At 40.2% G+C, this 16,265-nt stretch overlaps 1 protein-coding gene across 3 annotated transcripts in view; it reads left to right on the top strand.

The window, feature by feature from the left end:
* Positions 1-14,699, top strand: part of dip2bb (DIP2 acetate--CoA ligase B (putative)b) — a 45,229-nt gene extending 30,530 nt beyond the window's left edge. Inside the window, exons 16-39 of one of the 3 annotated variants that reach the window (XM_087840715.1) lie at positions 44-163; positions 257-371; positions 623-762; positions 2,405-2,541; positions 2,667-2,747; positions 2,854-2,981; positions 3,231-3,345; positions 3,491-3,692; positions 4,554-4,666; positions 5,116-5,139; positions 5,625-5,705; positions 5,808-5,931; positions 6,018-6,139; positions 6,552-6,663; positions 7,814-7,923; positions 8,377-8,507; positions 8,597-8,765; positions 8,854-9,024; positions 9,123-9,184; positions 9,703-9,760; positions 9,879-9,953; positions 10,042-10,216; positions 10,447-10,570; positions 11,543-14,699. In XM_087840715.1, coding sequence (XP_087696841.1) covers positions 44-163; positions 257-371; positions 623-762; positions 2,405-2,541; positions 2,667-2,747; positions 2,854-2,981; positions 3,231-3,345; positions 3,491-3,692; positions 4,554-4,666; positions 5,116-5,139; positions 5,625-5,705; positions 5,808-5,931; positions 6,018-6,139; positions 6,552-6,663; positions 7,814-7,923; positions 8,377-8,507; positions 8,597-8,765; positions 8,854-9,024; positions 9,123-9,184; positions 9,703-9,760; positions 9,879-9,953; positions 10,042-10,216; positions 10,447-10,570; positions 11,543-11,795 — 2,942 coding nt within the window. In that variant the 3' untranslated portion in view covers positions 11,796-14,699. Of the gene's footprint in view, positions 1-43; positions 372-622; positions 763-2,404; positions 2,542-2,666; positions 2,748-2,853; positions 2,982-3,230; positions 3,346-3,490; positions 3,693-4,553; positions 4,667-5,115; positions 5,140-5,624; positions 5,706-5,807; positions 5,932-6,017; positions 6,140-6,551; positions 6,664-7,813; positions 7,924-8,376; positions 8,508-8,596; positions 8,766-8,853; positions 9,025-9,122; positions 9,185-9,702; positions 9,761-9,878; positions 9,954-10,041; positions 10,217-10,446; positions 10,571-11,542 lie in introns of all 3 variants that reach the window. The other 2 variants (XM_087840716.1, XM_087840714.1) reach the window with 2 other exon arrangements.
* Positions 14,700-16,265: the final 1,566 nt, after the last annotated feature.

Here is a 16,265-nt window from a genome sequence, read left to right as displayed (position 1 = left end):
TTATAATTTTATAATACTCCATGGAACTCCTGCTGTTGTGCAGCTCGTGTAGCTCTGGTGAAGTGCCGTGATCTGCACTGGGCCATGATGGCTCATCGGGAGCAGAGAGACATCAGCCTGGCTTCCTTACGAATGCTCATTGTTGCTGATGGTGCTAATCCCTGTGAGTATGTCCCGAGCCATCGCTGCTTTGTAAAACTGGGTCTTTTCCAACAAGCCAAATTAGATGTCACACTTTTAAAATTGTGCTTTCCAGGGTCAGTGTCTTCCTGCGATGCCTTCCTGAACAAGTTCCAGTCTCATGGGCTGAAGCCTGAGGTGATTTGCCCCTGTGCCACATCTCCAGAGGCCATGACGGTAGCTATACGAAGGTAACTCACTGACCTATATTCGCTGTTCTTATTGGATGTTGTTAAACATTACAGAAAACTTAAAGGCAAAACCAGAAGAAGATTAAAACCAAATTCTTTCTATTCTTTCATGTCTCACACAAGTCACCTTCACAGCCTGTATTTCAGTCCAACTAGACAGAATTTATATGTGATGTTGTTCATAAGAGGGTAGGCAGATGGCTAACAGATGGAAACATCCATGTTTGATTGGGAACTGTCTACTCGTGTAGACCCGGAGTGCCTGGTGCGCCTCTCCCTGCCCGTGCCATCCTTTCCATGGGTGGCTTGAGCCACGGTGTCATCAGGGTGAACACGGAAGACAAGAACTCTGCTCTGACTGTACAAGATGTGGGGCACGTCATGCCTGGAGGTGAGGGTAGAAGAAAAGCTGCATGATAAATGGCTTTTTGTTTGCATTTGTTTTTTTGATTGTAATTAATTTGCTAAAAAAGAGACCATTACGACTGACACTTAAAAAAAAAAACAGTTTTCTATACATATTAGGAGATTACAATATTGACTAACTATAACCACGTGGTTATAGTGTAAAAATGTAATAGGCCTAGTTGCCGCCAGCTCTGAAATCTTTCTGTATGACCTTTTGCACGTCTCCAAGAAAATGGAGGCAAACAAGGTTGTTCAAAAATATAATCATATGAGAGAAAATTAGAAATTCAAATAATTATCTTCTTCTTTTCAACATCCAGATAAAACGTTCCAGTTTTTTGATCATCTGCATGGCAGATGTTTATTTCTAAGACTTCATGACATAAACAGTTGGGTTTTTGAAAACGGCATTTATTATTTTGGCTATATACCAACACTTGTTCATGTTACAGTTTGTAATGAATATGCAGACTTTAAGTTTTCACTTAGGAGGTCAAAGTAAAATATTGTACCAACAACTGCCATATATATATATATATATATATATATATATATATATATATATATATATATATATATATATATATATAGTGCCCTGTTTATCTGGGCTCATGTGTAATTGGACAATCCATACAAAAACTTGACTCTGCCTATTCATTAATATTTCCTCATAAATGAATGATATCAAAGGTTTGGAAGTGATTCCAAGTGTGACATTTCATTTTTAAAAGCTTAATCTGTGAACCCACAACATGCACTAAAGGAGCTCTCAGTGGAGGTCAATATCCACCAGAGAACTAGCAGGGACATTAGCACGTTGGCACAATAATGAGGGGGGTAAAAGGATGCACTGTTGTACTTGAACCTGGACTAATTTGGTCAGTGATCATGGGATCCTTTCCATCATAAAGAGAAAAAAAAGCATTTATCAAACCTCTAGGAGACAGACATGTCATTATCCAAGCCTGTAATAAGCCCCTCATAAGCCTCAGCAGTAGAAAACAAAGATTAGACATTGGAGGCAGTCTGATGCATAAGTGTGCATCTGTGGTTAAGCAGACGAATTTGTACTTTAAGCTAAAATGAAACCCAGGAGTTTTTGAAGGTAAAGAAAGGCAAGACTGAAGGCATAAAGAACCATATAATATAAAAAACATTTGCAGCAAAAGGCCTGGCAACAAAGAATCCCAAAGGAGGAAACTCATTCTTTGGTGTTATCTGTTTGCTTCCTGACATCGTGCAGCCATTTCCTGCAAAGGATCCTCAGCAAAGTCTTTAAAATGAATATTTTGATGTAACTGTGTTAATTTGTTCATTTATATTTATGACACTCAGATAGGGGACTGCATATAAAAATTGTTATTTGTTAAAACAAGTAATACACTCTTTTATTAAATTCCCTTCAAATTTAAGCTGAAAGTCTACACTTTCCCACATTCAGTCAATCCAGTCAATCCTTTTAAACTGCAAAAATAACAGAAAACATGTAAATCTGAATACATGTACGCAACAAAGAATGAAAATGGGACTTTTTTAAAATCATACGTCTAAGATAAAATTATCAAGGGAATTATTTTAAATTAGGAAGTCCGTGTTTTCTTAACTTTGCCTTTTTGTCCCTCCAGCTCTGATGTGTATCGTTAAGCCAGATGGACCGCCTCAGTTGTGTAAAACAGACGAAATTGGAGAGATAATTATCAACTCCCGTGCAGGAGGCAACATGTACTACGGCCTGCCTGGACTCACCAAAAACACCTTTGAGGTGCGAAAGCAGAATAACCAACACTCAAACTGCACATGCTGCCACCATCGTTAGTAAGGGACGCAGTTAAAGCTGGTTCTGTTTTTGTGTGTTTTGCTGTTCTTTCTTTGCGTCGTCGTGCCCAGGTGATACCAGTTAACGCTAACGGAGTTCCCATTGGAGAGATTCCATTTGTGCGATCTGGACTCCTGGGGTTTGTTGGCCCAGTAAGTAGGACTCTTTCATTAGAGCACTTCTGTGGCAACCTGAAACCATTCGTCTCTCTCACTAACAGTATAACAACCCTGCTGTTGCATCACTTGCTCCGTACAGGGCAGTCTCATCTTCGTGGTGGGGAAGATCGAAGGCCTGTTGATGGTGAGCGGGCGGAGACACAACGCCGACGACCTGGTGGCCACAGCTCTTGCAGTTGAGCCGGTCAAGACTGTGTACCGTGGCAGGTGAGGCAAAACTCTTCTTCATGGATTAAAGAAAATAATCTTAGAGCTCGTTGGTGGGTCAAGTGCAAATCTTATTTATAACTACTGACATCTAGTGGTATAGAGGAAACACAGCAGGCCCCACACTGACAACTGGAGGGAGTATTGAAAGATAAAGTATTTCTGTATGCTTTAAACTGCTCATTTGTGTTTGATTTCCACGTCTTCTGGCTAATCTTCAGTGAGTTTGTGTATCCTCGTGTGTGTCAGGATCGCTGTGTTTTCAGTCACGGTGTTCTATGATGAGAGGGTTGTAATTGTGGCAGAGCAGAGGCCCGATGCCAGCGAGGAGGACAGCTTCCAGTGGATGAGCCGGGTGCTTCAGGTAAATTCAGCCACAGCGTTCGAATGGAAGCCTCCATTCAGTGTGTCTACAATATAATCTTCAGTCTTTGGAGTTATCGAAAAATCATTTGTCATATAGAGCATTACCCAGCAAAGCTAATCTCAGTGCTTGGTTTCATCTGTAGGCTATTGATAGCATCCACCAAGTGGGGCTCTACTGCTTGGCTCTGGTCCCGGCGAACACCTTACCAAAAACGCCGCTGGGTGGCATCCACATTTCCGACACAAAGCAGTTTTTCTTAGAGGGCAATCTCCACCCCTGCAACATCCTAATGTGTCCCCATACCTGTGTCACCAACCTGCCCAAGCCCCGCCAGAAGCAGCCAGGTAGGTCTGTCTGACACAAACTTCTGTTCAACATGACTGAAAATGATCCCCATCAATTTCTTACAAGATTATGCCAAACGAAGCCTCGGTGAGGAGGTTCATATTTTAAACGTATTTAGCATAAATTATTAAATGGAGTCTGGCACAGAGACTGTTAATAGATGTAGTTTGTAGGAAACCTATGGGTCTGCTGTGCAGTCATAAGAATATGTATGCAGTAATCTGCAAATGTCTTAAGTCACCCCTCATTTCTAGGCGTTTTGCTCGGAAACTGCAAAATAAGAGCAGGAACTTATTGAAATGTGCAAACATGCATGACATCTAAATAAACAGTGATTGTACTATTCTAACAATTCAGTATTTGGTTTGACGACCTTCAGTCTTAAACAGAGTCTGAACTCTCTTAGACAAGCTTTCCTGCCATTTTTGGGGCAGGGCTAGCTCAGTAGGTAGAGTGGTGGCCCCATTATCGGAAGGTCGGGGGTTCGAATCCACTGAACAGCTACACTGAGGTACCCCTGAGCAAGGTACCGTCCCTAAACACTGCTCCCCAGTGCCCAATGGCTGCCCACTGCTTCACTTAGTGAATGGGTCAAATGCAGAGAGGAATTTTCCCACAGGGATCAATAAAGTATACATTATTTTTTTTATGTATTTATGGATGAAAAAGTAGTTTTCAGGAATAGTTCTCCAAGCTTCTTGAATGATATTCAAAGCTCTTCTCTCGATGCTGCCTTTTGTTTGTTTCTGTGTCAAAATGATCTCACACAGCTTTGATAATTTTGAGGTCTGGCCTCCCTGTCTTGTTTTTGCCTCCTACTTTATTTCACTTTATCTCTTTCGGACTGTTTTGTCTTGTAGTTGGTGTCGGTCCTGCATCTGTCATGGTGGGAAACCTGGTGGCAGGAAAGAGGATTGCCCAGGCTGCAGGGAGAGACCTCGGTCTGATTGAAGATCAGGATCTGGTCCGAAAGGTACACCGAACTCCGAATCTGATAACCCAAGCTTCGATCAAATTGCTGGCAGAAGTGGCCATAAAATGTTCATCTTCTCATCCTCTTTGGCACTGGTTGAAATGTTCAGGCGTCTACTGCACATTAATTGGAATCTGCAATAAATGAAAATGTGAATGGATGAATGTATGCAAGAACTATATCATAATTTTGCGTTGATTCTTGCAGTGTGACCGTACCCTTTTTAACCACACTCCTGTTTTTCAAAAGTGCTAAATGCAAGTCTTTCAGAAGCTGCAGGCACCCTGTGCATGTGATTAACAGCATTGCTCAGCAAAGTGTGTTAAAATAGGAAACGCTGAAACATTTCAGCTGCCACTGTAACAATGGCTCTACCTCAGCCAGAGCTCAGTTTTATAGAAAAATCTGGACTCTTCTTTCTCTCTTCTCTCGTCACTCTCTGGATGTAGCTCTGTATGTGGCCCACCGTGATGGTAAGAATCACGACCCTCTCTGGCATGTTCCCCACCCTCGTTTATTCTGGTCATGCTCAAATCTGTATTGTATTGTGGTTTTAGTTTGTGTGCTTTCGTTCAGTTCTGACGTAAGCAAGAATTTGCATGGGTTTTTAATTTTTTGGTATTTCAGAAAATAAGCACCTTCCATGAATGTCACCCCTTTTTTTTATTGCTGATGTACCTTTCACATCCCAAGTTAGTGTTCATTACTATAAGAGCTTTATTGGCTTAGTGTGCTATAAATTCTTGTTCAGATCATTTATACCAGACAGCTCTCAGACAGCACACTTAGTGTAAGCACCGCTTTGTTTAGTTTAAATTTAGACCCTAATAAATTCTTTTTTTCAACACCACCCTTCCTGTATTTACCCTCAGTGGCTGGGTTTGTAATATTTTATACACTTAAACAAAAAAAACCCCTCAGTTTACAGTGTGTAATTATGTTTCTTATTTAATAACAGCATCAGTATTTGACAGAGGCGCTACAATGGAGGGCACAGACAGACCCAGACCATGTTCTCTACATTCTTCTTAATGCCAAGGTACCAAACCGATCTGTCCATACTCTGCAAAATGCCGTACATCATCTATGTGATTGATAAAAACAATATATCATAGTAACCTTACTGTCACCTGTCCTTCAGGGTGTGACAGTGGGGACAGCGACCTGTGTCCAGCTTCATAAGCGAGCTGAGAAGATAGCTGCAGCGCTCACTGAGAAAGGCAGCATCAACACAGGAGAGAATGTAGTGCTGCTCTATCCTCCTGGTGGGTTCTACCTCCGGCTCCATGTCTAAGCGTTCCTTCCGTCATCATTGTTATGAAACGATTTTCCTCCGTTTGTTTTCCCTCAGGGATCGATTTGATTGCTGCTTTTTACGGCTGTCTCTATGCTGGATGTGTTCCTGTAAACGTCAGGCCTCCGCACCCTCAGAACCTGGCAGCCACGCTGCCTACTGTCCGCATGATCATTGACGTAAGTGCATGTGGTTACATCCATTTATGCCTGTTCTTTCATTTAATCCTAAGCAGGATCTCATTTGTGTAGATATTAGGACTAAAAAAACCACGTACATACACTGGATTACTTCTGCTTATGCTTTCACCAAAAATAACTCTGCAACTACTTGGCGCCTCTCTGCGCTTCATTAGATTTTAACAGATCTTTATGGCATCCAGTTTCCTGAAATAATTTCCATTTACAAGCTACATTGATTCCGAGAGCAAATTATGCTCATGAAGTGGGTCCAGTTACAGTGTCCATCATAGTTTCCACTTTTTAACTGTAATCGACCCGCTGATGGAATGTGCTGCTCACAATTTTACAACAAAAATGATTCTGACTGTTGTGTTGTTCACGCTCCCATTCAAATGTGTTTTGTTACCAGGTCAGTAAAGCTGCGTGCATCCTTACGACACAAAACCTCATGAGGACTCTGCGCTCCAAAGAGGCAGCTGCCTCTGTTAATGTTAAAACCTGGCCAACAATCATTGACACAGGTAGTAAATACTCTTAGTATGTTAATCAAGCCTGAACATATCTGAGTACTGCATGATGCTCTGGTTACAAGCCATGGGCCAAATCAGGCCCCCCTTTGTGGTGCCAGTTGGTATGATTGAGACATTCCAGCTATTTTTAATGTTTTATAAACACCGTCAAGTATTTGCAACTCAGATGTAAGTTTGCAGTTAGTATTCAGTCATTAATCCTTGTATCAAAGAATTATGAATAATAAGTCAGTAATGGGAAAGTCAGGCATTCTAAAGAAAGACGATTCACTGTCCTCACAGTTCATTCATTTAGGTAAATATTCTGGTAAATATAAAAGTTTGTTTATTATAAACTATCGTATTTAACAGAATGTTGATCAAAATTAATCAAAAATTAAAGGTTAATGACTCTTTGTTTTTATTTTTATTAGTAGCTTCATAGTATAGTGGTTTACCCATTTGCCTAACAAGGAAAAGATCCATTACTTGGTCTCCGGAGGTTACACAAATCCTTTTTGGGGTTGTGTCCAATGTAAAGGCATCCGATGCAAAAGCAAACGTGTGTAGCTGCCCGCTGCAGTGCCCCATTGTGACTGAGGGAGCTGCTTTTATAACGGTTTGCTGTCGTTTTGCTATGCTATAGTTTTCAATGGTCCATCAACATGATTTTTAAATAAATCAGCCGTGAAAGCTGTAAATAAGCGAACATGCCGAAAAGATAATTAGAAAATAAAACACTTTTTCCCTTGTTCAGTTTTAACATATGACAAAACTTTAAATCCTGCAGTTTCTTATTATTTACGAACACACTCCAAATTAAGCACACGTTGTTCACAGCGCTTGACTTTCTCATGTGTCAGATTCAAAGCAGAAACAGGGTTCATTAGTTGTGGGTCGCAGTCGAGGCAGCTTAGATGAAGTTGGCGTCAGTTATTGTGGACTGTTTGAATATGCAACACTGAGACACTAAAACAGGAAGCTGGACATTTCACTGCTTTCTACAATTGTTATCCAAGTTGCTCAGTGGGTAGATTTGTGAATAGACACCTGCTTGGAGAACTTTGAGTTAGTTGTTGCTTGCTGGATCCTATTCTATATCATTGCTCAATATTATCTTAAGTTTACAGCGCTGTAAAACCCGCATTATTTGTGTTTGCAGATGACCTTCCTCGCCGCCGGCCTCCACAGATCTATAAGCCGCCCACAGCAGAGATGATAGCTTATCTGGATTTCAGCGTGTCCACAACAGGCATGCTCACTGGAGTCAAGGTGAGACACGTGACTTTTTATATGACTCCTCTACTGACTGGGGCTTTTACAAGATGAATTTTGCCACATGAAAAAGACTGTAAAAATACTGTGTTCTGTCACGGTGCTATTTTAAACCAAATATTGGCATCAATTCTGTAGTTGTTTTTTAATTTCGTGTTGGCTGTATCTTAAACTTGTTAATGACTGTCTGGTACACTGTCTCATACATTATAGCAGCAGTAGAGTAGTATTAAAACACCAGCAGGAATCAGCAGGGTGTTGTTTTTCTTTTTGTAATCCAGTACAGTCACAGATGCACATACCTGGAGCATGTCTTCATTTTTAAAAAGTGAAAGCGTGTAAGGAACAGTTTCTGATTATATATGAGTGGCAGATATCTATGGAAGACTTTACTTTGCTTTATAAAACATATGAACAATTAATTCTTTATCTTTTCTCGTCTTTTATCAGATCTCTCATGCAGCAGTCAGCGCACTTTGCCGCTCTATAAAGCTTCAGTGTGAGCTGTACTCCTCTCGCCAAATAGCCATCTGTCTGGATCCTTATTGTGGTCTGGGCTTCGTCTTGTGGTGCCTCGCCAGGTACGGTAAAACGTCAGCTACAATATTTCACGGTTATTTACAAAGGTATCACTTTCCCCACTTTTTCACCTACATGTTTTGTCTCACAGTGTCTACTCAGGTCACCAGTCAATCCTGATTCCTCCGTTCGAGCTGGAGACCAGCTTGTCTCTGTGGCTAAGCACGCTCAGTCAGTACCGTATCAGAGACACCTTCTGCTCCTACTCTGTCATGGAGCTGTGCACTAAGGGATTGGGTACTCAGACAGATTTACTCAAGGTTAGGACTCGACATGCAGGAAGAGAAACAATACAGCTATTTTTAAAATAAAACATCACGGGTTTGATCATTTGCATGTTTGTTTAAGGCCCGTGGTGTGAACCTGTCGTGTGTGCGGAGCTGCGTGGTGATAGCAGAGGAACGCCCTCGTCTTGCCCTCACACACTCCTTCTCCAAACTGTTTAAGGATGTCGGGCTGTCGTCCAGAGCTGTCAGCACTGCTTTTGGTTCCAGAGTTAACCTGGCCATCTGCCTGCAGGTACACCAACCAGCAGGATGTAGCTGTTGATCATAGATCAAATGAGAAAGAAGTGGAACCTCTTTAAACCTGTTCTTTTATATATGTGTGTGTTTCAGGGCACCACTGGTCCTGATCCCTGTACGGTGTATGTGGACATGAAGTCCCTGCGCCATGACAGGTGAGAACAGTCAAGTTAGTTAAAGTAAACTTGCTAGTATTTAGTAAAAGCTTACTTTACACTTTTTTTTCTAGCTAAATGGGATTTATTAGACGTGATCAATATAAAAAATAATATCACGTGTGAACATAAAGTTGTTTTATATTATATTATATTATATATATAAAAAAACTCATATGTCCTCATGTGGAGACAGTTTATTTTATATTATGACACAAAGAATAACATGCTTTATTAAGCAGAATGACGGATGAGGTGCAGGAAAGCCAAAATGTAACGCTCCCATATGAGGACTCGGGGTTTCAGGAGGTTCACTGACAAAATTGTATGTATTTTTCTGGGGGGTTTTCTGAAAAAACAATAAAAACAATAACACAAAAGATTTTTCTTTGGCTCTGGCTAAAACCTCACTGGCATCAGAAACTTCTCCGTGCAGGAAAATCCCTGACATGGTCCAATTCGCAAAGATTAATTAGAACTTTGAATATTTATAAATGCGCTACCTGTGTTTTTGGCAGAGTGAGGCTGGTGGAGAGAGGAGCACCTCAGAGTCTTCCTCTAATGGAGTCTGGCAAGGTGAAACTCATTATGCGCTGTCCTGTGTGTTTGTTTGTTTTTTTCTCAATTTTTGAGAGGTTTAATGAAAAGCATGTCAGAGTTGTATTTAGTGTCTTTGTTTTTCTGTCATTTTTAGATACTGCCAGGTGTTCGGGTGATCATAGTAAATCCAGAGACCCGAGGCCCACTTGGCGATTCTCATCTAGGAGAGGTTAACCACAGCACACACGCATATCGAGACCAAACCTGCAGCTAGAGAAGATTTTTCTCTGAAAGTTACATATGTTTCTTTCTCTTAGATCTGGGTAAACAGCCCTCACAGTGCCAGTGGCTACTACACCATATACGGAGAGGAAAGTCTTCAGGCTGATCACTTCAACACCAAGCTCAGCTTCGGAGACCCGCACACTTTATGGGCCAGAACTGGATACCTGGGTTTTGTGAAGAGGACCGAGCTACTGGATGCAAGCGGGGGTAAATAGACCACAACTGAGCTAAAACCTGGACTCAGAAATATTGATGGAATAGTGCTGATAAGTTTAATGTAACAAGGTTTGCAGATTTAAACCTGATAAAGCATAAACTTAAACTTTATGAAACTAAAGTAACCTCGATCCTACAGTAACCGATTACAAATTTTGCTCTAATGTGACTGAATTTGTTTGGGGGGGTGTTGTTTATATTGTTTGCATTTGTGTGCTCAGATCGGCATGATGCTCTGTTTGTGGTGGGCTCACTGGATGAGACATTGGAGCTACGAGGCTTGCGCTACCATCCTACTGACATTGAAACGTCAGTGTCACGGGCTCACCGAAGTATTGCTGAGAGGTGCGAATGCATGCACACACACCGACGCACACTTTAATGTTTTTAACAATGTAGGAGTAGGTAATAACTGTACATAAATAACCTGAGCTTAATATATAATAATATCCTATAGTATTTATCAAAAATAAAAGGGCAGCTCATTCTCTTTCTTTTGGCAGGACTTTAGATATATAACAAATTTTGGGGTTAACTTGAGAAAAAAGGCAGTTGGAAAGGTCAATTGTATCATGATACTATATTGTGATATTTAAAAACCCCATGTAACAGTATCATTTCATAAATGTTGTCAACACAAATAAAGGCAGTACAATTATAAACATAGTTTTAAAGATAAAAGACATGTTATGAACATCCCTACATGTGCCTATATGCTGTTAATGCAAACAAAGTCAATATCATTTTGACCTACAGAGGAATCGATGGATCATTAACATGACCCTACAAAGTTTTATCAGAATCCATTCAAATGTTTCCAGCTAGTGTGTTTACAGACAGAAAGACACACAGAAACGCTGCCAAAAACATAACCTCCTTGGCGTGAGTAAAAAGCCTGGCTGGTACTAATAAGTATAGAAATATAAACCTTGCAGATAATCATTGAAAATATTATGTCTACATTCATTTAGAAATCAGCTGTTTTTGTTGTTGTTTATGGGAGAAAGAAATACAAGAAGTGATGAGCTAATTTCAAAGGAGGAGCAACTGAGAAAATAACCTCACTTTTTTCATTTGTGAAAACATAATTAATAAAAAGAGCAGCAGCATGGGTTCTTCCCAGTTTCTTATTATTGCTAAACCTTGAAAACATGAAGGTAAAAGCAGAAAATTTGGCCTTTGTGTATAAATTTTGGAACCCCACTGCCTTAATAAAAGATTACATTTCAGGCTGTCATCACAGCGTGATATCCGATTAGTTTTTATTATTCCTCATCGTGACACTGCTGTTAAGTGCCTCGTCCTTGTGCCTCACAGTGCTGTGTTTACGTGGACCAACCTGCTGGTGGTGGTGTCGGAGCTGTGTGGTTCAGAGCAGGATGCGTTGGACCTCGTGCCTCTGATAACCAACGTGGTGCTGGAGGAGCACCACCTCATTGTGGGTGTGGTGGTCATCGTTGACCCCGGTGTCATTCCGATCAACTCCAGGGGAGAAAAGCAACGCATGCACCTTCGTGACTCTTTCCTCGCTGACCAGCTGGATCCTATCTATGTTGCTTACAACATGTGAGCGCTTGTGGTGGTGTTCTGGGATTTGAAAATAATAATAATAATTTTTTTAGCCATTATTCCGCCATCTGGCTACTGGCTTGGTTGAGGTGTAAGGCAAAAGCATGAACCACATATACTGACACCTAGCCCTGTGTGACACCAGCATATCTTGGCCACATGCATGTCTGCGATTGGATCTGTGATGCTTGGAGTTGTTCACTGTGTTTTTTGGGTTTTTTTTTTTTCAATATATAGAATTTTGGGGAAGAGGTAACATGTGCATGTCGCACATTGGAAGCAAAAAAAGAAAAAGTCCCTGCTGCCCCTATTCTTTTCTTTTTTGTTCTGCAGAAGGGGCGGAACAACACATACAACAGGACCACTTTTTATCAAGTCTTTGTGAAAATGCATCCTTTTATTATGCCGTTACCACAAAAATCTTCCCTTTTGTGTCTACGCACCGCAACTGCACTTCAATCTGCAACTTGAAATATTTTTACATTTCAGACGCACACAAACGCATCTGCTGAGCCCTCGTCATTTATCACTAATACAGATGAATAAGAGGGCAAACTGTGAAAATAACAGCAAGTCTGTGGACATTACTTAAAATGCTTTTTTTTCCCCTTAATAATGAAGCCAAATAGATTTTCCTGCCCTAATATATTTCTTGCCTTATAAAACTTTCAAACAGCCATACATTCCTAACTTAATTTTTAAGAATTTACCCTGAACGGCTGTTGATTCTCCTTTGGGTCTGAATAGTAGTTGAAATCCTGGTAGATATCCAAAGGGATCAAAGCAAAAGATGAAAGAGGCCATATTCTGTACTGTACTTACGAGGGCCTCCTTTTATTTTAGATACTGTACGTAACTGTATAGATATTTTTAATTGTAAAAATGTATAGATGCTTACTCAGCTCTCTCGGTTGATGGTTTGTAGATAAAGAACCGAACGGGGAGATTACAACAGTAGCAGAAAGAAGATTGTAAATACAGTTTAACAGTTTCGAAGTGGTACACTAGCTATGTAATGGAGGATAAAGGTAAATAACTTTAAAGCATTATTAGTCAGGATGAATTTAACATTGCACTTTCACAAAAAAAATCTCTATTTTATTATAACAATGAGGCATTATAAATGGTTCAGGAGCATGCGTGTGATGAATCTTGGCTGAGGACTTTTGAGGTGTCAGTGGGAGGACTATTACTGGTAATGCCAGGAAACTTTCTATCAGCTGCTGGGGGAAAAAGTGTCTACGGAGAAGGCTAAAAACCAATATTATGACTGTTTTCAGGCTACCAGGTTATTTTGTAAGAAAAAGCAGGCCCCACAAGTGTTCATATATAATCCATTACCATCATACTTGCAAAAGAGCCATGCCCCTCTAAGTTTATTTTACACAATAGGGCAAGTATGTAAAAGTTCAGCCCGTTTCTCCCCTCACCGCTTGAAGGTTCATTCAAACTGTGTTTTGTCTTTGTGCAACTTTGTAAATAGTTAACTCTGAATGGCAAAAGCAATGCTGTTAGTACCGTCATTATGTATCTGGATTATTTTCTGTGTTCAGTCACTGGATTTTTAGAAGCACTCGTGAATCCATCTGCAGAGCTTAGCCAGATTTAAAACATCTTTGGTTGATAATGAAAGGTAATGCAGAAAAATGGGTAAAAAAAAAAAAAAGAGCAGCTAGATATATTTGCAAACTGTAGTTGGATTCCTGCGAACTTGTGCTTCTCCTTGTGCTCCTCAGAGAAGTAAAAGTTTGTTTGTTTTGGATCATACTGTTTCAGTGATGAACCTTGAATATCAATATGTATATAGTAATTGTTTTTTTGTTTTTTGTTCTGTTTGGACTTTTGCTGTAGTTTTATTATAACATTCAGTCATGCCAAACATTTTAGAAACAACTTTAACATAACTGGGAATGATAATCATTTAATGACTGCACTTTGCACTGGTTGTACTTAACAGCAGGTTTCTAATGTGTGGACTTTATCCCCGTTCAATGTTACATTAATTATGTAATGTAATTTTACAGCTTGATACTTGTTTTTGCCTAGTTTTAAATCCACACACACGCACACACACACACACACACATATATATAAAAACGAATAGCTCTTCATCTTAGCTTTAACACTGCATCCTACAGTTGCAGGAGAATGTTTGCATGACTCAGCCAAGCACAAGAAGGAATTGTCTTGAGGCACATCTTGTCTTTAGGCACAAATGTGGGGGAGGGAGGGGATTTAAATATGTTTGAAACTGTATATTCAGGGAACAAAACTCCTAGGACAGGGATGGACCAGCTGGTCCCGTGGTGCAATCTGTGAAGAGTACCCATAAAATGTAGACATTTGTCAAAATGAGGCGTTACAAACCTAATAAGCATACAGAGGGGTAGCTGACAACCAGTGTCCATCTACCATCAACCTGCTTCACTGGGAAGTCTACAAGGGCTTCTTCTGGTTTCCACTCTTTTTTCTCCGTCAGAGTTCTTACACACTATGCAATCCCGACGACGGTGCAATTTCTTTTCAAAGCTTGCACAGTCTGGTGAAATAAACATGATGCTTATACATTTTGTAATTACTAAGAACGGAGGACTGAACAAATTTAACCAGTAGTGTTCTTAAGCCTGTATTCATCTCTTGAGTTGTTCTGTCAATGTTTTGTGTATGCACACTTTAGTATGTTGTATTTTAATTATTTGGTGAAATCTAAACTTGCTCCAAGAAGGTGTGATCCACTGATTAATCTTTATTGCTACAGAGGTGTTGCAACTCGTATAGTTAAAAAAAATAATACTAAGGTGGTGCACTTTCCCATTTTCTCACTTATTTTCTATTTTGGTTTGTTGTACTTTGTTTTATACTTTATGTATAAGTAATGCAGAATAAAAAGAACCATTTAATCATTTCAAGTATCTGGATATTCTTGAGCTTACTAATGAATACTGTTATTACTCTAAATATCTTACACTCTTTGAATTATTGTACACACTGCATCCCCACAGACTGTGGTCAAAAAGGGATGGACATGGTCGGTGACTCGCATAGTCTGTGGTGTTTAAACGATGGTCAGCTGGGGCCTCAAATGTTCCAAGAAAAGATCCCCCACACCATTACTGCACCACCACCAGCTGGAACTGTTGATATAACAGGATGGATCTATGTTTCCAGCCAGATTTTGACCCTGCCATCCGAATGTTGAAATCGAAACTTAGCAGACCAGGAAACCTTTTTCCAATTTTAGTGAGCCCATGTGAATTTTAGCCTTGACAAACCTGGCACCCGATGAGGTCTTCTGCTGATGTAGCCCATCTACTTCACAGGTAGATGTCTTGCATTTCTGCATAGCTTGGTTGTAACAAGTTGTTATTTGAATTATTGTCTTTTCCTATCAAGTAGAAGCTGTTTGGCCTCTGGCATCAAAAGCACATTTTCACATAGAGACCTGCTGCTCACTGGATATTTTCTCTTTTTCCAATCATTTTCGTTTCATTTCATTTTCAGTAAACTCTATCGATGCCTGTGTGGGGAAAATCCCAATACATCAGTAGTTACTGAAACTCTCAGATCACTCTGTTACCAGCAGTGTTGGGTAAGTTACTTTAAAATAGTAACTTAGTTACATTACTGGTTACTTCTATCAAAAGTAACTCAGTTACTTCAAGTTACTTGTTACTTTCAAAGTAACTAGTTACTAGGGAAAGTAACTTTGGTTTTACTCAGAATTCTCTTGTTAATGTGTTGCTTCCATAACTTTGCCAGTCTTCTAGCTTGCTTACTTTCCACAAGTGCACTGTGCCACCTACCAATAGAAAGGAAAAGATAATGTGCATATTTCCACGAGAGAAATCCCACGCCTGGACCGTCATTGACTGCTGCCATGATTCTAGCCTACATCACAGCATCATGTGCGCCTTTTACATCCAACACAAAAACTGCAGTCGTGGTGCTTTGATTGTACTCAGAACTCGGAAATTCTGCCTTCTGAATAGGAAGATGTAGGCAACTACAGACTGCAGATGAGCTGCATACAGGCTGGACTGGGACAGAAAATCGGCCCGGGCATTTTGACTAGAGACCGGCCCACCATTATAGGAAAAATCATAAAGCCTTTGAATGAAAACAAACGCTGTTGTGACAGTGATGTACACTGTTTTGATGGTATATATATGCATCAATCTATCAATCGTTTGTTGTAAGATTCAGATAATTATTTTTTAAAAGCCAGACATTTTAAATGAGAATAAGAAAGAAAAGTATTTCCTTGTGCCCCCCTCTCCCTGTTAATGCCCTACCTGGCCCCCCTGGCAAAACTTTGCTAGATCCGCACCTGCACAGTTACCTGCTGTCAGCTACCTAAAAAAGGATCCTGGTGTTATTTGTCTCTCAGAAACAGTTCATAACTTCACTTCAACTCATTCATGTCACCTAAAAGGTAAACCTGTTTCTCCATCACAGCTCTGATGATTCAGTA

Source organism: Neolamprologus brichardi, chromosome 5 (assembly GCF_056152115.1).
Source record: "Neolamprologus brichardi isolate AB-2024 chromosome 5, ASM5615211v1, whole genome shotgun sequence".
Taxonomy (NCBI): Eukaryota; Metazoa; Chordata; class Actinopteri; order Cichliformes; family Cichlidae; genus Neolamprologus; species Neolamprologus brichardi.
Note: the sequence above shows the minus strand (reverse complement) of the source record. Positions and strands in the feature narration are given on the sequence as shown.